The sequence below is a fragment of the Osmia bicornis genome, chromosome 15, assembly GCF_907164935.1.
Source record: "Osmia bicornis bicornis chromosome 15, iOsmBic2.1, whole genome shotgun sequence".
Lineage (NCBI taxonomy): Eukaryota > Metazoa > Arthropoda > Insecta > Hymenoptera > Megachilidae > Osmia > Osmia bicornis.
The window spans coordinates 2,488,655-2,515,825 of NC_060230.1; the positions used below are offsets into that span (position 1 = coordinate 2,488,655).

Consider the following 27,171-nt stretch of genomic DNA (forward strand, 5'->3'; position numbering starts at 1 on the left):
GGGAGCTACGTTATAAGCCTTCCATTTACTATGTCAAAAAATATTTTTTTGTATCGTTGTTCTCTTTTCTTAGCAATTGAACGTTATTTTATTTAGAATCAATTTCAATTTTTAAACCAAGTTTATTAACTAGAAGAGCCTTCAAAGGCCCGATAGCTCCGGGGTTCCAGAAATCTTAATCCACTCCTGTCTTGGCCAAAGGGGATACTCACTTGCTTCCGGTTTTCATAGCACACCCCCAGTCGTCGTTTCCTGGTTCTGCACCTTAATTTCGATCGAATCCTTCGTAAACAAGGAACGCCTCTTCTCACGATCTGCAATTGCGTCCAGGTCAAAGGCTTTCGAGTGACATTGATGGTCTGGACACCGATTAAACGGAAGCTCGAAATTGAGGGATAGTAACCCGTCTCTTTGTCAACCGTTTACGATAAGTATATAGCATGAAACATTTGATATATTATTAAATACAAGAAAATTCGTGGGCGACAAAATTACAGAAGGTGCATGAATTGCATCGTGTGAAACGTCATATTGCACTCGCGACTGAACATTTCTTTTGTTCTTTTTTTTTTTTTTTTCTTTAGAAACAGGGATACATATCTCATTTCAAGCTGTTTCGAGATGTCACGATGATTTCTCGATTGGATGAAAAATTTTTTTAATTTGTACATAAAAATGTAAGGTATTATAAAAGAAATACATTAAATAACATACTGAAGTTTATATCTTATTACATTACCCATAAGTACAAATAAAGAATGGAATAAAATAAATGGCTTAAATTTGCTTAATTAACATTCGATTACGAGCGTATGAATCACGATGTATCTTCGAAACGAATATTTCCGCAAAGCTGTACGAATAAATTCGGTAGAAACATATTTTTATTGCACACTTTTAAAAGAGGAGAAATGAATGAGACTAAATTAAAAGTATCGCTGCCCTTCGGCTAATACCATTAGTCAATTTTTAGTACGTTGAAATTGGACATAACGCTATTGCATATTATATATTTTTTCTGCATTTCCTATAATTTGTAGTTTAAACTGCTTATGCTTTACTATCCGTCGCTACAGAAGAAATACAAACTGATAATTGAACTCCTTAATCGATTAATAAATACACATCTTTCGCGATACAAACATTCAAGTTTCAAGTAGAAGGAACTACACCTTTGTTCAGAAAAATTTAACAAACATCTATATACGTAACAATGCTATAATTTTAAAAATATTAAATTTCGCTGTACAGTTGGTTTAATTATTCATCGAAACAACAATAGAAATCGTTACTTATACAAACATAAAAGGAAACGAAAAAATTCATCGTAACAAAAAAAAAATTCATTTTCAATCAAGTTTAACGTGAGGAAAGAAAAATAATATTTCGAATTCCTGTCAAGTGTCACGAAGAATTTTTCTTTTACTCTTTTTCACGAAATCATATTCGCATTTATAAGCGTCGCACTTTCTAACCAAGGAACTTAAACGAATAAAAAATCGACGCCATGCTAATCGCTCACGCTATTCCCTGAACGTACCATGTGTGCCAAGAATTCTTATTTATCGTTATCAATATAATACCTCACCGAATAAAACGATTTCTCTTCCGGCAAATTGCATCCATCGGAATCACTGTCTGTAATTCATTTATTATTTGGTCGTACCACTTACGGTACACCGGTCCCACTTCTCTCTCGCTATCTACATCGTGATACTCTAAGTTCTTTTTTTTTTTTTTTTAATCCTGCATGAACGTGCGTGACTAAAGACAAAAATGGCCACAATGTCCAACAAGGTATCCACCAGGTGCAGTGACCCTTTTTGCTTCGGATGGTTGGCCAAAGGGCCGCGGACAAAACGAAACCGAGACGACGAGCATCAGTTTGTAAATAAAATCCTGTTATTGCAAATTAAGCGGTGAGAGACCGGGCCACGGGTAATGATAAATATTGGAGGCACGCATGCTCATTATCGGGAAGCAAATTCATTTAAACGGGTCGAGTCATTAAGCTCGGTACGGTAATAACCAATCAGGCTTCGCATCAAATTGTTACTCGGAACGTGTTCCCGCTGTACGAAAAGAAGGATGAAAAATAAAAGAGGAGAAAAAGGAAGGAGCAGGAGGAAGGGAGGAGAACGGCAACGTGGAGAGAGAAAAAACAGAGGAGGAGCTCGGGAATAGGGGGGAGAAAAAAAAGGGGGCGAAAGAATAAAACAGCCCTCGATATTCTTATTTGAAAATTAATTTGCCGCGAGATGGAATGACCAGTTTTTGAGCGGCCGTTTTATTGCATTTCGGTCATGCAACTGACGCATCCGCCGATTTCTTGATCACCTCCTATCGACACGGATCTACTTTTTATTAAACGACAGTATTTTCTCTTTTACTGTTCAACGAACAGTAGCTTTGTACTCTCAATTATTTTCTGTAATGTGATGTGTATTCGATCGAGATGTAACCCTTTCGCTGCGTACGCTCCTAGACAAAATTATGGAATCATCTTAAGATAGATTTTTATTAATTACAAATTGACTCCTAATTTAATCATTTAGAATTTACAAAACACATCTTGGAGATTTATTATGGAAGGTTACATGATTTTATGCAAAATAAAATTGCAGAATTTTATTTTAAATTTAGAATCCAAAGAACCTCCCTCTATTTATTATTAAAAATAATCTTTATTAATCATATGTTATCATTTTGGAATACTAAAGTTATTTAAAATCTATTCCTAATTTTTGCATCATCCTGTAAGTACATACATATCGTCGAAGATACACATAATCTATGCAGAATTAGTTATCGAGCCATGAAATGAAGATGTACCTCAAGAGCATCACTACATATAAGTAATAAAGATTAAATCGAAATGATACTTTATAACAGATGCAGCAGGGAAAAGGTTAAAATTGATTACACGTCAAGCAGAGAAGCGTGTTTAATTCGAGTGAAAAATTGAATTTCTATCCAAGCTTTGTAGACAGGCCATAAACCTCCTGGAAAACACGTTTTTGGATCCAAGTTGCATTAACTTTAATTCACCTATTAGCCAAATCGGCTATGCCAGGACAGGTGTGCGACTAGTTTCATTTGAATATAAGTAATAAAGCAACGTTGCAAATTGACAAGAATAAAAACCAGCCGGACGTTCGGCCGAGAATGAAATTTCAATATATTACAGGAGAGCCGGGTCTCGAATCTCTTCCATGGCTGTTAAACCAGAAATCTTTTCGATTACCTTTGCCTCCTAAATCACACGATTTGTCGCTTCCACGGTACAGTAATGCGTTCGTATGAACACAAACCTCCTTTCGATTATATACGAGGCTCGTCGACGCCCTCAGATTGGCAAAATATTGATCGGGATCATCAATGGGATCCAGTTTCGAAATTTGTTTGACAGGAAGGGGTAGAAAATGAGCCCGGTCTCGTGGAACCGCGGCCATCAATGGTAGCCATCGCGCCTCCTGAATCCCATATGGGCTTTCCTATACAAAGTTACCTATAAGCCAGAGGACATTGGCTGAATCTTGTATGCGAAATATACCGTACGCGATCGGTGCTCGATCATCGTGAAAACCGTGAAGTGATCGGCGTTTTACGACTGGATTCTGGTAACCGGTCGGCGAGGCGCATCTTTTGTAACTGTACACCGACGAGCAAAGAGGGCTTCCTAAAAGAAAATGGCGATATAAGTAAAGGAGACCATAGAATCCTGACAATTCAGAAAATTTTCAAAATTCAAATATCTGAAGCGTTAAATAAAATTTTCTAAAGGTGGTAGGGATCTCCTTCGGTCCAGTGCCACTTGCCCCAAGGATGCTCCCCGTGCCCGGCGCTGTACGAAGCGGCTCCAAACGCATGTCCTGTTCCCCTATCTTGACAACGTCGATCCGTGCTCTACAGAGCGAATATTTAGCGCGAAAAAAAGAAGATCGATTTGAAAGATATATAGAGAGAGAAGACAAAAGAGAGAGGTGGGGAGACAGATTCGATCAACGAACCGAAGGACGTGCAAGGACGAGGGATGCCCGAGGTGTACGTTGTCCGTGAACCCCACGGCATCCCACGAACCACTCACAAAAACGTTTCATGATTTTCTTGTTCTCTTGGTCAGCGAAAGAAAAAGGAAGAAAAAAAAGAAAAGAAAAATGAAAAATAAAAAAACATCCCAAAGAAGAGAGAAATAACGCGAAGAAGCCTATGCTGAATACAACGTACTCTCCCTTTCTCTCTGCCTCTTTCTTTCTCTCTCTCGATTTGTTTGCGGCTGGATCCCTTCGTGTTCGAAACATGAGCACGAATCGCGACGTTGTTGCCCGAACGAAGACAACCTTGAGACACCGATTCCTTCTCGTCGATAGTCTGTAAACTCGCGTTCCTCTCGGAACAGGCCACTTTCGAGCCAAGTGTCTCGTCTCAGGAAGAGGAGCTTCAGTCCCGTTCGTGATCGTCTTCCGCCGGATGGAGAATCGTCGATTGAATCGAGTAACCTGTGTACCCTCGAGGCTACCAACGAGGAGTGAAATAACAACACACGGTTCCGGTTGAACCGGAAATTTCCTAAGGGTATACGAAAACGATGGTTGATGCTGAGGATTCGAACTATTCGGGGAACAACGAGAGCGAACGAAATAACACTGAGAAGTAACGTTTCTTTTCCTTTCTGTATACCGATTCCTCTTCTACCAGGGCCCCTCCTATTTCCTTCGCTTTAACACGACGTCGTTTCTCTTTGGATTCGACCTGTTCTTCCAGTCGCTTTACTTCACCGACTGGTCGGTAATCGATCTGAAATCAGAAAAAACATTGCGGTTAGCGATGTGTTACATTCGGTGCACTGGTTCTTGGCAATCGGAAAATGGAGGATCACATTGTTCGATCGAGATTACTGCGGTATAATGGGAACCTTCTGGTAATAATGGTTTGCGGTACACGTGCAGGGGAAGATACGTTCATTTTAGCACTCTATTATTCATAGGAACTTTTGTAAATTGGCTTTTGATATTTTAGAATTTAATGATAATTAATCCTTGAAGCCTATGTCAATTATGACCTAAATTTGCTAAATATTTACAAGGATATTAATCTAAAGTTAAATGTATAAATTTAGCAACAAATGTATGCAGATCAATAATTATATTATTTGTTATACAACACGAGAAGAGAAATTATTACGGGAAATCAAAGGCGTCACTGTACCAATTAAACAGGAAACTGATGTTTCTAAAAACATAAACGCATAGGTGTACCCTAGTGACCTATCATCATCCCTTTCAAATCACCCAGTATCGTGACTCGAAAGCGAAGAAAACAAAGAAGAAGGAACACGAGATGCTGGATGGACAGGTAAACGTTTCGTAAAAAACGTCATTAAGAAGTGGCGTGGGCCAGAAAACGATCGGTAATGACATCCTATTAAGCGAGTAAAAGGTAACAGCGGGAGTAGTAGTGGAATCGCTTGCGAAGCAGGTACAGGAAACGAATTCGAAGTTCACTTAACGACCGTCGTGCTGGCTTATCCGGCGGATATTAAATCCGTTCGGCGAGAAGTTTCCACCGTCCAGGGTGGAAAACTTACCGCGAACCCAAGGTTTTAAGGACACGACGGGTCGACGACGTGGATTAAAGAAAATTGTCGAAAGGGGGTGGCAAAGGAAGAGGGAGGTAAGGATCGTCCTGAGGGACGAGGGAAACAACGAACGATGAAATGGAAGAAAGGCAAAGCAAAGGCAACGGGGTTGCCTTTATATTATGCTCGGTAAAGCAACGTTACCAACTCGAGAACTGGCGAACTAGCCGACAGTAAAATCCATTTTATGTCTCCCTCGTAAAGTCAGTCAAATGAAACCCGGACTTAGTTTTCATACGTGCACCCACCCGCCATTTGCCCCGGCCAGGCCAGACCCGGTTTCCTGCTACGTCACGACCGAGGGTCGCGACTGACTTTTTCGGAAGTCTAGACAAGCTGCTACCTCTTTGTCTTTCTAGAACGTTTCATCTATATTCCTGTTCCCCTTGCACAAATTCGATGTCAAAAAAAAAGTGCAAGAGATTTGAATTTTTATTTCCGAGCGATCCAAAAACGATCAAAGGACTGAGTTTTCATGTTATATAATAATAATAAAATATTAATACATTGTTTATCGCAATTTGTTTGGTAACCGAATACATTTATGGACAGCAGAGTAGACATTTATACAATGATGATATACGAATGAAATTTCCGGTGTACGCAAAAATATCCACGACGAAGGAGGTAGACTAAAGCAGAAGTCTGAAAATCCTGGCGAAGCGAAACCTCCACGGTCGGCACTAAAACTTGGCCGCATCGTAAAACGTGTCCCGTCGACATACGGCTCGAAAGCATCGCGGCGATAAAGACCGGATCCGTACAGGACTGACTTCTAAAGGATCTTCGTGGACGTCTCGAATCTCCCTTTAGAATTCTTTTTAATCGACGTTCGTGTCTGTCGATACCCTACGCGTGTCTAAAAGATGATCCTTAAAACCAATTCGTGATCAGACATAAAGGTGCCGAAACGAAAATGTGAACCGTTCCGGCGTTAACGGCATCCGTTTAACAATTCAACAACACTCTTCGAAGAACTAACCGAGAAGTTTTTGAATTATCCATCGAAGTGTAAGAAATACGTGAAAATTATTGGAATTTTATTTTTAAATTCAACGCTTGGAGTTTTAGAATGTGGAAGGATTTTTATGCAGCGAAAGGGTTAACCCTCGGACGGCGGACCATGGAGAGTGTTTTTACCTTTAAATTAATATTCCTTGTATATATTTTGTAAGTTTGGGTCACGATTGACCCAGGCTCCCCTGTGTTCAAGGGTTGCTCTTGCGAAAGATGAAGAGCGAGTGAAAAGGAACGAAGAGCAAGTTAATGGGACTCGTAACGAGAGACTCGTAACGCTTACGCGAGACGACCCCATCAAATGTTACACATATTTAACCCATCGACATAGCTGGAAATATTATTTCCACTCGTAAAACGAACGGGCCGAATGATCGACTATTACTTTGACACCGCTTTCGGCTCAGGCAAACGATCAACAGCATTATTTCTCTCGTTTCTCCTCCAATACTACAGGCTTCTGAATATTTTGCCCTCCTGGTCGACCGCTTTGCTACATGATTTTACGATTCCTCTCCTTTTCATGACTTTCCAACACCATGAAACACGAGGTCCTTCTTCTTTCACTTTATTTATTTCTTACCGGCAATGAAATATAAGGGTGATTTGTTTCATATCTGGGATTTGTATCTTACTGTTTCTTTTTTCTGAAGCTCTATTTCTTTTTTCAAACGCTTTTCTGGTAATAAAAGATAAATTTATATGGGAATTCAAGTGTCACTTGTATGTATAAGCGAAAAAAAGAAAATCAGAGCACCCTGTATGTTTCTCAATAAAACGTCTCCCAATAAACATTCGTCCAACGGATGATCTAGGCAGATTCCAGGCCGAGTAACTACTGCTCGGAAAGTCGTAAAGAAAGTCTAAGAAGAAGACACATCCGGCTAAAATGGAAACGGCCAACGGTGGTTTCCGTGCCCAGTGGGTGGAGATTTAACGTTCGGTGGTAAGTGCTTCGCGGGTTCTCACTTCTATCCCGATCACCTCTTCCAGGGGTAGAAAAGACCATAAAATCAACGCGAATGCTTCGAATAATACCGAGCACCATAGACAGAGATGAGCTTACTTAAGTTAAACACTCGCCTATTAAACGACAAGCTTAGTTAAGTTAAGAGCATCTTTGGGAAGTTGGTTATTTAATTCATTCAAGGGCGGATATTAATTTTTCATTATAAGATTACAAAACGTATACGAGAACATTAACCTGAACTCATAATTTTTAAAGGGAAAATAAATTTGGGGCTCTCTCAATGGTCCGCGACCATTGACTAAGAATGGGAGATTAGGATGAGTCTCAGGATGCTTCCTAGAAAGATAATAAACCAAGTCTAACTTCCATCTCCATTCTTTCATCCACCATTTCCTCGGGGATTCAGCGAATGTAACAAAAAGACAGTATAAGGATCAACTGGACCACTTGAATTCTCGGTTTTATGTGTCCCTGGACTGGGGATTCGCGGCTCGCGGTCGATCGTCCCATAAAGAGTGCCCGGCTAGGCGGTTGTAGCCGTTTAGACGAAGGAAATCGGATCGATTCCTTGAACGCGGGTGGTCATTTTCTTTCCTTTCGGTCATGGAACTCGATTATCGTCCGCAAGCAGATCAGTAGGAGGCGGAGTTTCTTTTCATTAACCAGCCGCGTATCCTTCGCTCGGATACCGGTGACTTTAACTCGGCGAAGGTAAGGTGCTCGACAGACGTCGTATTTCATAGAAGCCCGGCTATATTTTCGCGCGTATGACTTTAACTGTCGATGCGGACTTCGCTTGTATTTCTTCTCAAGTTTTACTGGCGCTAGCTCGACCGCTCCGAGCCGTAAACGTCAGGTCCCTGCGAAAGCACCGCAACGTCTGGTTCTCAGCTTCCTTCATCTTCGTCTTCTTACGTTCCTACATCACCCTTCTCGCTATACCGCGACATAGAAATTTAGCTCCAGGACGAACAATCAGAGTGCTAGCATTCATGACCAAAGGATAACATGTAACTATCTTTCCCCAACCCACTACGAAATGATCCTCCACTTACGCATCCTTTGATTTAGGATTTCTATACATTCACGTATCCTCGAATCAAGCACCTTTCATCTCTGCCCGGTAGCTGGTCTAAGTTTAGAAAGAGGAACGATTTCAAAAATTGTTGTTCCACATAAGTAATGGTTGCCGAATCGAACAGTGGGTTTAGGGCCGACCGGAAGGCGGTACCCGCAACGTCTCGGGGCTTCATTAAGGATGCAATATAGCGTGGTTTTTGCCGAGCAAACGAAAGGAGCTGGGTACGTGAGAGAGAACGCGGTCGGTCGCTTTTAAAAAAGTTACGACGAAGTTTTATGGGGGTTTAATTGTAGCCCGCGACTGTGGTTAGAAAGTAGTAAAACTCCTTTTGCCAGCAAGAATCAGGCCTGTTACACTGCTTAACGCTCTGCGGTTCTCGGTTACGTATGTAAGTGGAAGACACGAGGATGATGATGAGGAGGCGGCCGAAGAAGAACCGCCGCGGCGTCGGCTCACGCACTTAGCCGCTGCTAATTATTGCTTTGTCTTGGGAATTGCGCCTTCGTTCGCAGGGAATATGGGCAACGATCGACGTCAAGGTCAGACAGACACACTTTTGCACAACATTTATTACTTTTCCGCCCATCGACTAATTAGCTTGCAAGAATTGAATTAAATTTTCAGCTTTGCTTCCTCTGATTCGTTCCGTCTTTCTAGCGTTACCTTGATCTCTTCGAGAAATTTAACGAATGTTCATCTATAAAGAATTCGCAGTTAAAATGTTTATTTATTAGGCATTATCGCGGACTGTAATGAAATTTTACCTTTGTCAGTAAAAGTATTTTACATTTTATTTCCTACGTTTAACGATTGTACCTTAATTTTCACAACGTTTAAAATTTTATACCAGAAATTCAAATTTTAATTGGAATTCTTGGTATCTAACGAAACACCAGCGAATGAAATTACAGCTACATGTAGGATTAAACAGAGATTCTAGACATTTAACGACATTTTGTTGTGCCGTTCATACCCGGCAGACATCGAGACGTAAATCTTCGTGTTTTTACGATTGCAGTACGTAAAAATACGTGGCTATAGAAAAGCATTATCTGGTAATGTGAACGCGGAACGATTAGATCTTTACTATCGCGTAGTCGTGAAATATGCAAGTTGTCCTGTCGGCTCTGCCACCATACGATTGCTCCTTAACACGTTTACAGGATATTCTCTCTAGATTTTCAGCCGTAAATTCTAACCCCGCGTGTTTAAATTATAGAATGAAATTTATGCAAACTATAAAATTTTCCTGCATTGAAACTACGACCTGTTGTAAACTGCATTTTACTCATTTTGATTCTCTTCTCGTTTTTTTCATCTTTTTAGAATATTTCGTGAATACTATGAAAAACAGAAGCATGTAAAATAAATCGGCAAGATCCTTAGAATTTCTATATTTTGATAATCAATTTCCCAATAATCCCACTAATCAACGTTCTACTGTATTTATCTAACTACTTTAATATCAGAACCTAATATCGGACAAACTATAAACGTGGACAACGTCCTGGCGAATGTTCGCTTCTCTTTCTCCTCTTCCTCAAGGCGTCTGAAACGTTTACGAGCGAAGACGAGTCCGCGAGTTCCGGAGTGTCCTCAGGAGGATCGGTGCTTGTTCCTCGTGCCACCAGACGATTTCGACTTGGCTAGCATCTGTCACATAAACTTAGCTAGTTTACTACGACCGGAATAAAATAAGTTGGAGTCAGGGGTGCGCCTCACTTACGGCCTCGCGATGACGGCCACGAAGAAGTGGAAGCACGGGGTGGCGAGATGTCCGGACGACCCGGCGAAAGACGAGCAAAAGAAACCGAGTGCAGCTGAACGAGGATGGGAAAGGGGGAGGAAAAAAATACCACGAGCTGTAAAGCGAACCGCGTTTACGAGTGTCGTTAAGCCCGCTCTAGGAGACCTGTCTGATTACATTGATGCTGCTCGCTGCAGAAGACAAAAGTAACCCTTCGCTCCGTGCAGTTTGTCCCTATATTCCACTCTCGAGTATTTATATCAGAAGCTGTTTTATGGCTTTTAATTAAATGAAACATAATTTGGAAATAAAGATATTAAAAGAGCAGTGAATGAAAAATTGAAAATTTGTTATTTTTCCAAAAATTCTTATCTTAATTTAGTAAAAAATAACTAATAGAGAATTCCACCCTTCCGGGGTTAAAAAAAAAATGAAATTTATATTGAATACTAGTATCTGTATGAACGTGAATTCTTGAAGAAGATTGCTATTCTCTTCGCGATACGCATTTCGTTTTCCCGTTACTTTGCTCGTGAAAGAAAAACGCCAGCACTGCAACATCCTTTACGAGCGGAGATTTATTGACTCTTTTTCCTCTTTAAACAAAGCATCAACGTCTCCTATAAACGAGATGAGATTGACCTATCGTATCTCCGGATGGAATCCTTCGGAAAAGTAGCACTGTTAGAACTTGAAACTTGGCCACCATCCAGCGATATAGTCTGCTCCGAAAGACATGATTCACTGTTTCTATGGAGGATACGACGTGGACGTGATCTCTCACGCGTTTATGTATCGCGATTTCTTGACGACTTCACGATGCAATAACATACCAAGACTACAGTCTGTCTACGGTTGAATCGTTTCACTTGATCATAGCATACCAAGTGTTGTGTGTTTCAATTTCTACTTGAATCTCGACTTGATTAACAATTAACCCCTTGGTCTTATAATACCTAGTTGTATTCGTGATGCAATTACAGTTCAAACGAAATAAATTGAAATTTAATTATTAGGGGTACAAATTAATTTAGTATCTGTATTAAAAAAGAAAAAAAAAAGAAATTTTGTTCATTTAAAAAAAAGAACTTATCACGTAAAATTATATTTTGGATGAAATTAAAATTCAATCTTAATTAGAAGATACAAATATTTAATTTATAGATCCTAAATGAATCAATTAAAGGATCATGCACAACTTTGAAATGGATATTATTAACAACATACTTAGTAGTATTTAATTGTTATTCTGATGCGTGAGACAGGCAAAGTGAAACTGAAATGTTGCGTATGGAGTAAAAGGAAAGCTTTGTAACAGCTGCGTGAAATATGCGTGAAATGCGTGTATTCACAGTACGACTATTTTCCTTCGTGGAATCCGGTAATAAGCTGCTACATCGAGAAGTGTCACTGACTTATAGCTGGCAAAACATAGTAAGCACCCTAAGTAATTGTCCTATTATTAAGCTCTAACATCATTCAACGTGTCCTTTTTTCTCAATCAAAACAGTAAAATTAATTTCTTATACCAAGTTCAAATTACATATTCAATTAAACCCTTGAACAGCCTTGATCCGAGGAGACTCGCCATGGTCCGCCATCCAAGGGTTAAGCAGACATATTAAAGAACTCTTTTTCTATGGGTTCATGGATCGAGTAATTATGTTTTCACTGTACTCCGCCTTGTGTCATTATATTTGCGTTATTCTGCTACAAAAGCGTTTAAGCTGCGTGTATGTTTTCAAAGAGGAATCATGTGTGGCGATACAACTATAAATCAAATCTGGCTAGCACACGTCGACGGAAATAATTTCGAGCGAAAATACTTAACGCGTGTTCACCTCCTACGTCTTCGCCGCGAATTCCCGCGTACTCTCTCAAATAGAAAGCGTCACGTAAGACCTAATGGCTGGTTAGCATAGGACGTAATCAACTAGTGCTAGTGTAATATCCCCCCGGTAATTGACTTTTACCTGCTGCCCTCCTATAAATGATTCTACTAATAATTACAAAATATACTTTCCAGTACTGCAGCATACCAGCAAAAACCAATGTATTAGTGGTTATTAAAGTGTTATGATATAACACTAGTATTTGCTGACTTAGAATGCAACATAGAATTTAAATTTAATTTTCAATTAATTTCCATTCATATTTTCTAATTTTATATTATTTTTTCAAATATTATGTTGCTGAGGGTTTAGTATGGATAATATTAAATGTCTAATTTTTGGGAATACGAAGGGTTAATTTTAAGAAAACGAGAGGGAGGAGTTCGTGGAGCCAAGAAAAAAAAGAAAATATTGAAAATTAAAAATATTACTATAATAATTCAATCATTCTAATAATATTTCTAGTAAAATTATTTAGAATATTATTATGACCTATCCCGGGAGAAATGTAACGAAGCATAAAGTAAGCTGATAAAATTAGCAAGCGCATAGTATTACTATATTTTCCAAGGGAACGATTCATCTGAGACGATTTAGGGACAAAGTAATCGTCGAAGAAGCCCGGGCGCAACTAGGATAAAGGATCGCCACGTCTCGTAAATTCGATTCTTTATGACGTTGTCATCGTTAAAGCCAAAACCGTACCCTTAAACTGGTGCATGCAGCGATTTCAACGCGAGAGAACCGCTTTGATGAAGTTCGTCGCAAAAATGTTTGCGGTTCGAAATACCGTGCTACAAACAGGCACATCAACGGACATGACCGCAGCTGTTCTCTTTTATTTGCTGGTCGAACTTCTCTAATAGCCTGAATCGCGACAAAATATATTCCGATAAATTTATCCAGCTGCCAGACTGTGTCTCGTTCAATTTTAACGCAAACATGTTCGATTCAAAACTGCCTATGTTTCAACATTTACACATGATTTTCTCTTGTATAAGATTTGTAACATTCAATCCCGATGAAAGACAAAAAGACATTGCCAAACTAATTTGTTATTCTTTGTAACGAGAATAAATGATTTATAAAAAGATTTTGTGGACTTTTTTGAAAATTTTAATATACCTAAAACCCTCCCATTAAATTTCAAATAATTTGTCAAATTATTTCGTCCCAGGCATTGCAAACTCTAAGGATAACTCTGCTAATGAATATTTAATTATTCTGTATTCTATTGTATCTATATCACCCAGTTTTCTTATTGAAAAATATACCAGAAGATATTTAATTCAAAATGAATTAATATATTGGTAAAGAGTAAAACGTAAATGTAAAAGATGTCAACAATCAGAAAAATCGTAAAAGCCAGTAAAAGAAAAAAGGGAAGGAAACCGTTTGCTGGACCAAGTGCCTGGTTCTTGAAAGGAAGAGCATTTTATAGGTTGGAATCTGTTTTATGTCTGCCGGATTTGCTATTACGATTGCAGTTTCAAATGTCCCAGACAAAAGGAGTGTCACGGAAAAGGAATAGAAAAGGTTTTACGTCCTAAAGTTAATCCCTTTTCAGCCTTCCGTATGGAACTCCTATTCTTCTCGTTCCCTAAACACTGTATTCGACTGATTAATCTTAAGATGATACTATCTTAGATTATACACAGTAATTTGTCAAATGTATTCATCTTTTACAATCTATGAAATGATTTATTCTTTTGCAATTTAAATTCACAAGCTACTAATCTTTCGTGGAAAATAAGTTCGACGAATACCAAAGTAAATTTATTTAAATTGAATAATTCGCATGATAACATATTAGCTGATTTTAATGAAATCTAACGTGGGAATTATCTTGTGTATGTTATCCGTGTTCCCTATTCATATTCATACGGTTTCTAAGAATTATCTTCTTGTAAACTAACGAGCAAGGACGCAGCAGGTTCCCACATAAAATTCTCAACAGTTAATACATAAGCAAATGTCAGTAACTAATCAACGATGCAACCATAAATATATTAAAACCATTAAATAACGTGAAATTGTTTTAACTCATCTGTAAACTGCGCAGCTTCTGTGTCACTCAGTTAATAATTATTTTAAAATGAAACGAGCAAAGAGAATATATCAACATTTCAAAGAACATGTACATAAAACGTTTCAAGGGGTAAATTATCATCGATCGGTTATTCATTAACAACTTTTCCATGCAAACAAACGTGGCTTTTATACAAATTGAACCGCTAATAATTACTGTTCGTATGCAACTGGTGTAACGTCCTATTTATTCCTATTAACACTAGCTGCATACCTGTTTTTAAATTGAAAATTAAATTCTTTACCAATATTAAAGTAAATTTACCTTTCAACGAAATTATATTAATAAATTCTGTAATTGATTAATATCTAAAAATTATTAGCGTAAAACAAGAAGTTGACATTTCAATTCCCACGAGACTTTCGTGTATTAGAAAAATGATATAAAATTTATAAAATGACAATAAAGACAAATTTCAAATTAAATTGATAAGATAAATTTAACAAACCTCACCATGGCTACGTAGTAGAATGTTCTGGAGGACTGTCAGGGCTGGGCGGTACTCTGTTGACCGACATGTGAGCATTCAAGGGATGCAGAATTGGCCTGAGGTGGACACCACTCGGGGGTGGTGGAACTCCTATGTAGGGTACCTGCCCCTCGTAAGTAGGTGCACCAGTAGGTGCAGTGTATCCGGTGCAGCAATACGTGGACCGGCCGGATTGGACCATTCTTACTGCTTTCCAGAAGTGCATTGCCCGGATCTCGTTGGTACCTGTGAACAAAAAAAAGGACACTGTAATTTTGTTCAATTTCGTATGAATTTTAACACTTTTGCTACTTCTTCTCGACTGCAGCGTAGTATTCTTTCGGCTAGTAATAAGGGTAAATATAGAAGGACTGAGAAAATGAATTCACCTAATTAGATTATAATTGGGACTCTCCCCGTGGTCTGCCATTCGAGGAATACCAACCAATGCGCGATTTGAAAATTTATAAATGTTTTGATCTTTGGCGTCTGTTTTTACAATAGAATTTCTCACTGTAACCACAAGTATCCAGTCAAGTAGAACACTCGGAAACACCCGGAAATACATTTTCGCGAACGTTCGGTTATTCCGACCGGTCACGGTTAACACCAGCCCCGAAATGATGGCCAAATCGGTGGCAAAAAATTACTGTCGGACGAAGGAAAGGATCTTCGTCATCGTCGAGCTATCTTGTAGCTGACTAAAGACCACAAACTGTTTCTTCACCTAATCGGAAATTCGATTGCTAAATCGAGTACCATCCCCGATTCTGAGAACGCAACACCCTGAAATTCAAGCGGTTCATAGCCAATAGGAATTCACCCATTGATGCATCAAAATGGCCGACCCTTCGAGGCGTGGTTTTCACAACAGCATGTATACTGCATGCATATACGGCCACTGGAGAATCCATCAGCCTGCCAAAAACGAAGACGACGAGGATACCAGTTACACGGTTTCCTGCTGCCACCACTTAATTGACGCCACGGTGGCCCCCATTTACAGCAAACGATCGACTGGATCGATTAATCCATTCAAAAGTAAAGTGGTTCCATTGAAGAAAAAAGTTTAATTAACTTTTATGTCTTTTCTAAACGTGTAAACGCTAAGAGCTACTGACAGCAGACTCTGCTCCTGTTCTACTCCATTTCCACTCCATTTAAATCGAACAATCGGAACGTTTAAGTACAAATTAGTCTTGAAGATATTAATGTGCTTCAATTTTAAATGACACATTGTACATTCGATGAAAAATTAATTTTTGAAACATTGACATGGATAAATTCAAATAAACAATTATTGGAAGCACGATAATATCTTCTAATTATTTATTTTCTCAAATTTGATGATACGAACAGATTAATTACGCCACTAATTACTGAAACACGATCCTAATAAAGACGACTTATTGTCGTAGTGTGAATAAAAACTATTTAGCGTGATGCGGTTGGTGCAAAGTCGAAGGGCTTATTTCGGGTTCTTCAGGGTTTGCGGTTAGCGGTGCAACTCGGTGAAACGCACTTCCTGTCTGATTTCAATACTGATCGCAGTAGTTCAGACAAATTGATCAAGTCATTTTCTGTTGACACCAAGATTCCTGTGCCTGATTTCAGAATTTTTTTAAATGCAACATTTTCACAGTAGGTTTACTGGGGTAATTCATACCTGAAATTTTGGAACACATCGTACTCTTGAGAAAGGAAAATATTGTACGATTAATGTTACTTAACACTGGTATTGTGTTAAACAGGATTTACCTGTCAAATATGTCAATCGACGAACCTGTTATCTGCGAATTGCAATTGGTAGCAGTCTGTAATTATTGCCGTACGAAGGGGTGTAGCGCGAATGAATTAACACCAAGTAAACTGTCTCCGCGGGCATGGTATTACAATAAATGTAAACGTAATTAAGGGTTAGGTTGGATTTATCGCTGGAAGCGTCCTCGATTAATACCTAAATATACCTTCTTAATATAAGTTAAACATATACGTAGTACTACAAAATAAAATGAAGATTTAAATTTAAAAATATAACTATGAGAGATAATTGTTCCGACGTGTTCAAAATGAAAGAACAGTCGAAATAAGAGTTTCTGTTCTCGCTTAAAACGCGAAGATCGGCTTTTCGTTTATATCTTTCGGTTCTTCGACGATACCGAATGATTTGCTCGAGGATCGAGCCGAGCAGATGAGTCCGGTACGCTCGAAAGCCGAACGTAAAAACGTTGGCCGAATCGTAAATTATATTTAATAGCGAGGGTTTCGCATGCACGACTGTCGGTTGATTCTGGTTTCGTGAGGGCTCCCGATTGCCGCTGAAGTATCGTGCTTATCGTTCGTAACTCGATTCGAAACGTTCCACGATAATTCATAATTTTAGATCATGTTGAAAAATTATCCTGTCCGTCTACCGGGGTTCATGGTTGGTTATCACTAGTTAGTATTGTAATTCCAGCGCATGTACTCCGATAACGTAGCCATGTACTCCGAACTGATGCAAAACATTGTTAAGATATTAACAGCCTAGCGTTTGATCAAAGGGGTATAAGGGGGGCTGGGGCCCAGGGTCTCAAAAATCTTAATTCGTTCCTGCGTCAGCCATAAATGCATGGAAATGCTTTATTTTGTAAAAAGAAAAGACCACAAATTTAACCCTTGGATCGCCAATCTCTGAGAAAATTTGATTTTATTAAAATTAAAACTACCCTTAAGAAGTTAACTGTCTTTCAAAAAGATCAATGGTTGAAATACCACCTGTCATGGGACACCCTATATAATTTTCAGAAAATTGGTATTACTAAAATTCTATTACAGATCACTTTTTTTTAACCTGTCCATCAATCAAAGCTATTAGTCTACCAGTTCGATCGTTTTTGATTTACACCCTTCCTATTTCACCCTAGTGTATAGCTTTCTGAAATAGACTTCTAGCTATGAATTATAAAAGCTATACTACACGATCAATAATCATGCAATTATGCGGAATAAAACTAAATACAAAAGAGAATTTCTATTCATTTCCTTGTTTACCACCAATTTATCATAAAAATATACATTAACATTACCATCCGTGGTCTAATGATCTAATACAGCACACGCGATATTTCCTTAAAAAAGATATTATCCGAACTTAATAATTTACCCTTATATGAATTACTATTATTGCTATATTACAGGTTTATTACATTTTTCCTTTGAATTAAATTAAGAATGCGGAGGAAAACCAATAAGCCGTAATTGAACATGTAAAAGTTCCTGGAATTACTCTTGTTTTCCCTCGGTTGCACGAGCTTTAGCACGATTGAAAGAGGGTGAGAATATGGCGTTGGTGGCCACTTGAAAATAGGATTCGCAGCTGCACACGCGTTCGCTATGGTTTACTGTAATTGCCATAACTTCCGGTAGCCCGCTAACAATCGCGTGACGTCACTTTTGCGATTCGTCGTGAACAGCAACACCAGTCTAAATATAATGTATCGGTGAACGACAGCTTTCTTTCCCTTTCTTTCCTTCCTTCTAGTGTACTCGTTTCATTGTTTATAAGGCTTACTGGTTATCGTCACGCGCGCCACTTCGACAATTTCCACGAATCACGCACCGTTGTTCTTAAGCGACGAATATGATTATGAAAGGGTATTAAAAATATTTTTATGAAAGATCTAGATATCAAGATTAAACTCGGGAACCATAAAGGAAAATGAAGATCACGGCGCGGCGCCTAAAAACGTATGCATTATCCGGCATCGATGTTACCAGCGACTTTATTACTGGCTAGAACTACTTGCTGAACGGAAATAAATTCGAACATGATTCAAGGCGTCGTCATTTGTAACATGGAGAAATTCAAAATTAATTGCGTGTTGTGTCATTGAATTTAATTAACTTAAAATTCGAGCTTTCTGTTCTGGAACCCCTCTATGTTTCTCTATACATAGATCGTTTCTGAGCTGTAAGGTAACATGTTAGACACGTTTCACGGCTAACCAGCTAAAACGATAATTAACTGACGTAATGAAGAGCTGGAAGACTGCATGCATTGAAATACGTTACAACATGAATTTTTAATAGACACTATTAATCATTTTGAAAGATAGCTTCGAGTTGCTCTTTTGAATTTTTGCAAAACTTTGACAAATAAATTTCAAAATCAAATGATCGCTAATAATGGTATAATAAAAATTTTTTAATTTAAACACCTGAAATATTTTCATATTTAATCGACTAATTAAACTGGTCGGCAGTAGAATTTTATTAACTTCCTCTCTGTATATTCCTCTGTTCCTCCCCCGGGACATTACAAATGTTTTTCTTTCTCGTTGAGTGGATACTAACAACCGACTACACGAAGTGTTGGTAGAACAATCCTACGGGAGTTCGTCGGAACTGTAACATGCGCGACAGGGTGGAAAAGAAAATCGTGCACGAAGCGAAAACTTGTAATATTATTCGAAAGTCTTTCAAAGTCGAAGCGGCTTGAACGGCCGCTTTTACGACGGGGGCACCGACGTCGCACAATGCCGGCACCGATGGTTTTACATATCGTAAAGTGCGTACACGAGCTAAAGAACGCATATAAATCGGCTCGCCTGCTGTTATGTCTCCCGCGTGCAAAGGCCCGTTTACCATTTTATGCCCTCGGGGGCGTTTAAGCTTTCTCCTGCACCCCGACGCACCGCTTCTCCTTTTCCCCCGTCTTTCCTTTCCTTTTGCTTCCATTTCATCCCGCAAACGCACCGATCCTCCTTGGAACCGTGCAACGAGAAAATAAGACGGGGGAAGGGTAGAGGAGAACACGCGATTAACTTTTGTCTCTGTAACATTCTTACGTGTTATTAACAAAGAGGATACGGGGCATCGGCTGACAAGATCTCAAAACGGCCGTGCACGTCAATCCTTTCCACTTACATACATCATACATAAACATATGTATATGTGTGAAGGCATATTGTGATAAATGGTGTACAGGCTGTTTAAGGAAAAAGAGTTCAGCCCAACCCTAAATGTGTAAAACATTTCTATAGACGTCAAGGAGAAAATATTAACTTGGTGCACAGCAGAAAAAAATAAAACAAATTGCAAAATTAAGTTTCATTGCTATTCTATTGCATTTCAAGGATCATAAAATTTGCCAGCCCATAAAACAATTCTGTATCATTAAGTTTTGTATGCTGGCTATATCGGTCTAAAATAAAAAAGAAAATGAATATAATGATGCACTCATTAAGGTAATTAACCTACGTTTTAATAGTCGAAATAAAATGAATCAGAGCATTTGGAAAATGAAACACGAAATTGCCTAAGAAATTAATTAGCAAATAGTACTCCATCTCAATTATCTTCTTATTAATCTATTTTATTGCTCTTACAATTTTACGTTCTTCTTTTTCTTAATTAATAGAAGTTATTGATAAAATTACACCTGGGAGCATCATTTATGGTACACCGTGCAATTATTAATTATTAGATTGCAATTAACATCCGATAAAACGTGAAAAAGGAATTTATTCTATTATCAATAATAATAGAGTATAAAATGTTAAATATCAAATTACAAGTACGCGATGGCAGTTAAAATGTTAACTACTGTGAAACGAATTTCTTTTCTCTTCTCAGAGATTTTCGAAAGCAGTGCAATACCTGAAACTTATTAACATTCAACAGCTGTATCATTATCAATAAGTATGCCTTGTATCGGTAGCAGTAATTATTATTTCTGGACGTATTGTACATTGTTCTGGGCCGGAAGGTGGGTAACACGTATCGTTATGGACTTTCCGTTGGTGGTCTATAAATTGATGTGCTAGTGATCATCGTATGAAGTTATAAGGAAGCATAAGTATCGATTAATTAGTGCCGCTTGTTGAGGATAGACCTGATGCATCGAACAAAGAAACGAAATCGACTGTGGTATAATAAACATTTCTTGCACGAACAGTGCAGATAATAATAATGTGGCCATCACAATTTTCAAGTACAAATAAAAATTTAATTTTCGAATTTACTTTAAGTTGAAAATATTTTAATAAATTTAATTATAAATGAAAATGAAGAAACACAGGAATAACATCGCTACAAACTTATACCTTGCCTTTAATGAGCGAAATGCTATGAATATTAAAAGGAACCCCCAACGTTAAGAAGGAAGTAGAAGGAAAGATTAAAACCGTAATATGCGTGGATTCATTTGTTAGTGAAAAATACAGACTTAAATACCAGGGTTCCAGAATTTATAAGACCGGACGTGTTCCTTGTACGATTTAATAAGTCATGTAATTTGCCAGAAAGTGTGTAATTAGTCACGATGTCGCGTGGAATAAATTCTTCCAGCCGTAATGATAACATAGAAGCCGGTCTTAAATCTTCAGCGTCTGCACGCAAACAACGAAAAAGTGACCATCAGATGAATTATAATGAAAAACCAACAAAGAACGTTCATTAACATGAAAATTATCACAAAATGTGTATAAATAAACCTCTTCTACTATTTTCACACCACAAGATTATAGTTATTATAGAAATATGCTAATTTATTTATTATATACAGAAATAAATATTCATGTAACCCTTTGAGCTTTTATGGAATAAATTATTATAAAAGAAAAATAATAATTAAAAGAGGGAAAATTTGTAAATTTAAAAATTCTAACTTGATTTGAAATTATCGTCAGAAATCTTATAATTTGAATAGAAATTTTCCATTCATTGAATTGATAATTTTTTTTAACGCCTGCGGTTCTTGTAACAACATAATGTTAAACGTACATATTATATTTTATTGCGTTAACGCATCGCCGATAACACATTTAATAGGCTTCTAGCTTAATTCTAATTAAGAAAATACAACGATAAAGCGCGATCATTACATTGTAACAATTGATATCAAGGGAAATTAAGTCGAGGCGTCCTATCTCTACTTAATCTCTTTCTATCATGCAAACTGCACTTGGGCACGCACGATTATACACTGTGTCATGGGAATCGAGGTGCACTCGAGAAGGCAATTCAAGTTAAGAAACAACGTATGTAACAAGAAAGGAACGTACAAGGTGACTCAAAAGAAATACACATCATGAGAACTGAAATTGAAGAGTTTAAAAAATTTTTTTTAAATATATCATGAAATATGAATATCTATAAAAAATGAAGCTGCCTGAAATTTTCAATTACAAGTTCCTCGTGTAGATTGTAAATTATCTTTAAAAAGTGACTGAAATGAAAAATGTAAAGAGCTGAGAAACTTAGCAGTTATGGATAGATCAATCTATTTTGCACACTATTGATAAGAATATATGATAACAACGCGTGACTGAATAGCGATAGAAAGAAACGGTGTGATAAAGTCCTGAAGAAAGCTTGCACCCAGGTCGGTGCGTTTCCGGATGAAAATATGTTAAAGGGTTCAAAGAAGTACGAATTCCGGGCGAAAATTCGAGGAAGCCGAGTTCCACGATACCATTATTCGCTGGAACACGTTCACGTGCACCCCAGGAGGCATGCAGTTCGCACAGTAACATCGATAAGCGAAAAAGAAAGAAAAAAAAAACATTCCAAGTCGCAAATCTGACGGAACGATCGAACCTTGCGCTCGATAAATATGCTTGCGCACGTTCGCAAGCGACCGCGAATGCATTCGCGATAAGCGGCTGTTACGTACATTGTAGCGGCTAATGTCAAGGAAAACTAACTCGCACCTTCCGCGTGCAACGTCCAACAGCTCGCGTGCTCGCTCGTTCGCCAGTACGTGTGAACACCACACAGAAATGCAATGCTGTGGGCGATCGTTTGCTATGTACAGTATGATAAAAAAATAATGGACATGCATCGCGGAAATGGCACACAAGAAATAACGCGATACAATGTACACTAAGGTGCAACGTATGGTTTTGTTTTTGCTAAGGGTCAAAACAGACGAAGAAACTTTCTAGCATTTTTAATTTTCAGATTGATGGATTAAATTAAATTAAATCATGCAGATTTATGAAGGGATAAATTTGCAAATTTTTATAGAATTATGAGAATTTTTACGAGGGACCAAATTTTTTAACATACTGTACGATAAGTTGGGCCTCAGGCGAACGATCCTGGAAGCGATGGGAACGAGACCGTTTCGGTTGAGAAACTTAGAATCAGATGGATGGTAATTCCTGATATTAAAGTGTATCAAAACGATCAAAAACTAGAATTTTCCAGATTGAACAGACGTTTGATGTTCGTCGTTTTATTCGATAACACGATCTTATGTGTAGTAACGCGCTCTTGTTAGTGCCGATAGCTGCTGTAGATCTGACTTGATACAAGAGCTGAAAAAAAGTAATTGCACGCGTGGCGTTCTGATTAGTGTTTAAAATACGTCAAGATATCGAGGGAAAAGGATAAGAGGCATAAGCTCTTGCCACAAATTGGTGGTAATCAACTATAAACACTAGTCATTTCAATTGATTACTATTATATCGATATTTATTAATTAATTTATTTCATTTTGGTAGCTCTAATGCTGCAGTATGTTTCTGGATTTCTGATAAAATTTGTTAAATTGTATTTTAATTGAAAATTTTTCGAAGCATACGATTGAAATAAATTACAAACTATAATAAATGATACATTTTGTACACCTATCTTGTCACAAGATTGGAAAATACAAAATCGAATTAAAAACAACTAACAGGTAATTAAATCATTTGCCTCTGACAGTCAAACACACTGTATTCAAAGAAACGTTGCACTGTGACTCTAACAATCTACTAGCAAAGAATTAATTTACATTTTGTAGGACTCCTCATTAACATTTTCTGAAATACAAAGTCGAATTGATAATAATGAACAACGAGTAATGAATTCATTTACTTCTGGCAATCACCAACTCTGTTTTAACATTAACGTTGCACTTTGACTCTGACAGTCTATCAACGGAATATTCATTTGTATTTTCTAAAACTAGTATGCACGTATTCATGCGAAATACAATTTAATTTTTTCTGGATTCTATTTTTTATATCAGAAGGAAACTCTTCAGTACTTCCATCTGAATGAACCAACTTTAAAGCTCGCATCTACATTTGTAATTTCATTTGACATTGAAAAAAACATTAAAATTCTGGCAGCTAGATTGTTTACTAAAATTAACTCAGATTATCCGCTGTAAGTATCCATCGCTACGACCACACCAATAGTTCATACATACGTACAGTTGCACGTGACACTTTGTATCTCTATCCAACAAATTGTAAGTGCATCTCGCAGAAAATATTTCTTTCTTTATGTCTCATAGTTCAGACGTAGCTAGTGGTTATGCAAGTATATTGCAAACGTTGTCAATTCCCGACGAGATTACTTCCGTCTCTCCTCACCTCGCCAGCCCCATCCTTATCATTGCACTGTCTGCCATCTCCAATGTTCATGTGACTGACGAATAATTTAAATAAAAACTTAATGTTTCTTCTTATTTCAACTGACACGTGCCTCGATTACACTTGTTTGCGTAGTTGTATCATGTAATCTGCGTTATTTAATAATCATTTCTGCACTGTGATGCAACGTAGATTTCTTTGTGCAGGAAGAGGTGCCATTTCCCTTTGATCCTAGGGGGATCCTAGGGGAAACTAAAAAGGTTCCTTGGGAACTTGGAAATTTTGGTAATTTGGAATTTTCAAATTCTGAAATTTCAGAATCTTACAATTTTAGAGTGGTAAAGGTCCAAATTTTTAGAGGAAGGAGGGAGGACCAGACCCACCTAGACCCGATTACTACTGAGAAACACTAACAGGAAGACAAAATAAATCAAAGGAAATATTCAACTGAAAAAATATCTTCATCGCTACAAACATAAGGGTACCATCTAACAAGATTATAAGATCTGTGTTTTCGAAACTATGCAATTTCCAACACCATTCCACTTTTTTATAAAGCCACGCATTATACGGTTTCGGTGTCAGTAGCGCATACCGGTCAATTTATCGATCGTCGATTTTCCATCAACCAGAGAAATTGGAGGACATTTACTCCCTCTTAATCTCCACCTTTCCCGCGATCATTGGCGCCGCCATCGGCCTTCGCTTTATCATACGCTTCAGATCATGTATTCAGATGGTTGGATCTCATCTGATCGAGCTATTTGCATTCACGATTAGCCGTGTTCTTCGAACATGCGATAATACTGTGAAACATGTATCATACTTCCTTTTGTAATGTTTATTACAGGTGTGTTTTTTAGACGAGTTCTGTGCTCTGAATGCGAGTAAAAATCGGGGACAGTATCTCTTCATCATCCTCGGTTTCTGAGAAGCTGACACTTTAATAGCTGGACATCTTTGCAATTTAATTAAAAATTCCCCAAAACTCGACACGAAAATATATGAACTTAAGTAAGGGCAAGTATATTCGATAAACTCGTAAATAAATAAATTCAGTGCAAAGAATTCGTAAGAAATTTTACGAAAGAATTACAAAAAATGAAAAGAAAGCTAAAATTTGTTGGACAATTTAATCGAATCCCAATGGGCGCGAAGACTTCTTCTCGAATAAACATAATAATGAACTGGGTCGTCGTCCAGCTTCGAAGGATAAGAAAGGGGTCCTGTTTTCGGCACAGATCAAAGGACCTGCAATGATCGGAGATCTTGTTCGATTATATGCAGTCTTCGATGATTCTGTCATTTTTATATTGCTTGCGTCAAGCTGTACAACAAAAAACCTGTGTTGATATCCAGAAACTGGTCGAGAAACATCGTGAAATACTCAACTTTATTTTTTTATTTTTTTCACGCAAAACGAAATTTCATATCTCGTAATTTATTTGCGGAGCTGAATTTCGAAAGGGAATTAAGCTTCTCTAATATTCATGTATCAATGATGCATTTGATTTCATTTTTCATTCATATTTGTCGACTTTTTAATGATTGAACAAAATTCTCTACATGGTCCGTCGTCCGAAAATTAGATAATGCATTTCGAGAGGACAAGTTCTACTTCTAATTAAGCAAAATGGAGTAATGTATTGTTGACAAGTAGCTCATTGATCAACGCAACACAGTACCGATTTAATGTGTAATTCTCAAAGCATTCCGTTTGCTTGGCAACATTTAGAATTCTTCTTTGCCAACGCAGATTAATTACTCTTGCCACTGGCTCTCTTAATCCCTTGGCTGACTGTTATATTTTTACTTGCGTCCACGAGAACAGACGCATCGCGGAACTTTGTCAAATGATTACGTCAAACAATAGTAACAAATATAATAGGTACATAGATAATTAAATATTAAAGAGAGAATAAAATATAATAGAGTAGACAACAAAAAACTTACATTCTCATCATTTTCCTGAATATTCAATTATCTATTTTTCTTCTGTAGTATAATACGTTCTAAAGGGTTAACGACAGGAAACATGTTAATACCCAAATATCATAAAATAAATTCCAATCACTTTAGAGCTCCATAAAGTTATCTTGGATGCTATTCTCGTAACAATTCCTGAAACAATCACCTGTTAACTAGATAAGATTACTAGCGATCTGCATACTTGGTTAAATGTATCAAAGCACCTTAACAGAGTATCGTTCAATTTTCAACTTAACTCGAAATTTGAACTTGATTCGACTTTATGCAGAGAAATTCACGTGTTCAGCTTACAATAGAAGCTACGTTTCCTTAGCTCCAACTTCCTCAACATATTACACAGCTAGGAATAGAAATAGCAGCGACAAAGGCGCAGCAGACTCATCCTACACGAAATAAGCTCGCGTTATGTAGCAACATTTCGATGGAAATAATTATTTTTTCAAAACCCAAACGAACAAAACTGTTGGTCGATCGTCCGCGACGCGGCTTATCCTTATTTAATTCCAGCGAGAAACGTTCGGGGATAATTGAACGGGAGCAGACAAATTGACCGGCCATTAACGGGATTCGCTATACAACTCGATACAAAATTACGATCGATAGCCGACGACGAATGAACCCGTTTTACCTTTTTTCCGAACAAGCCAGACTATGGTCGCGAAATCACAGTGATCCGAAGGGTGCTTCTTCCATGTATTCGTGAACAGGCTTATTAAGTCGATTACGTGACCGTGAAAATAATCGTCTGCTAGATAGCCAGTGGTTTACAAGTATGTATATAGAAGCTGATGCATACAACGTACTAAAATAGAAACCACCTAACGCGAGCCGCCACGATGCACAGTGGCGTGTTTCTACTGAAAAAAACTCCGTGGTTAAATGTAATTTTCGAGTTGGCAGATAATAAGCGTCAAGAACACGTTATAACG

The 27,171-nt window shown here is 37.9% G+C and overlaps 1 protein-coding gene across 1 annotated transcript in view; it reads right to left on the minus strand.

The window, feature by feature from the left end:
• Positions 1-706: 706 nt before the first annotated feature.
• LOC114882870 (protein doublesex-like) overlaps positions 707-27,171 on the minus strand; it is a 60,569-nt gene continuing 34,104 nt past the window's right edge. Inside the window, exons 4-5 of the mRNA XM_029199999.2 lie at positions 14,883-15,149; positions 707-4,797 (exon numbers count right to left, since the gene is read on the minus strand). Of these exons, the coding sequence (XP_029055832.1) occupies positions 14,893-15,149 (257 nt within the window). The 3' untranslated portion in view covers positions 707-4,797; positions 14,883-14,892. The remainder of the gene's footprint in view (positions 4,798-14,882; positions 15,150-27,171) is intronic.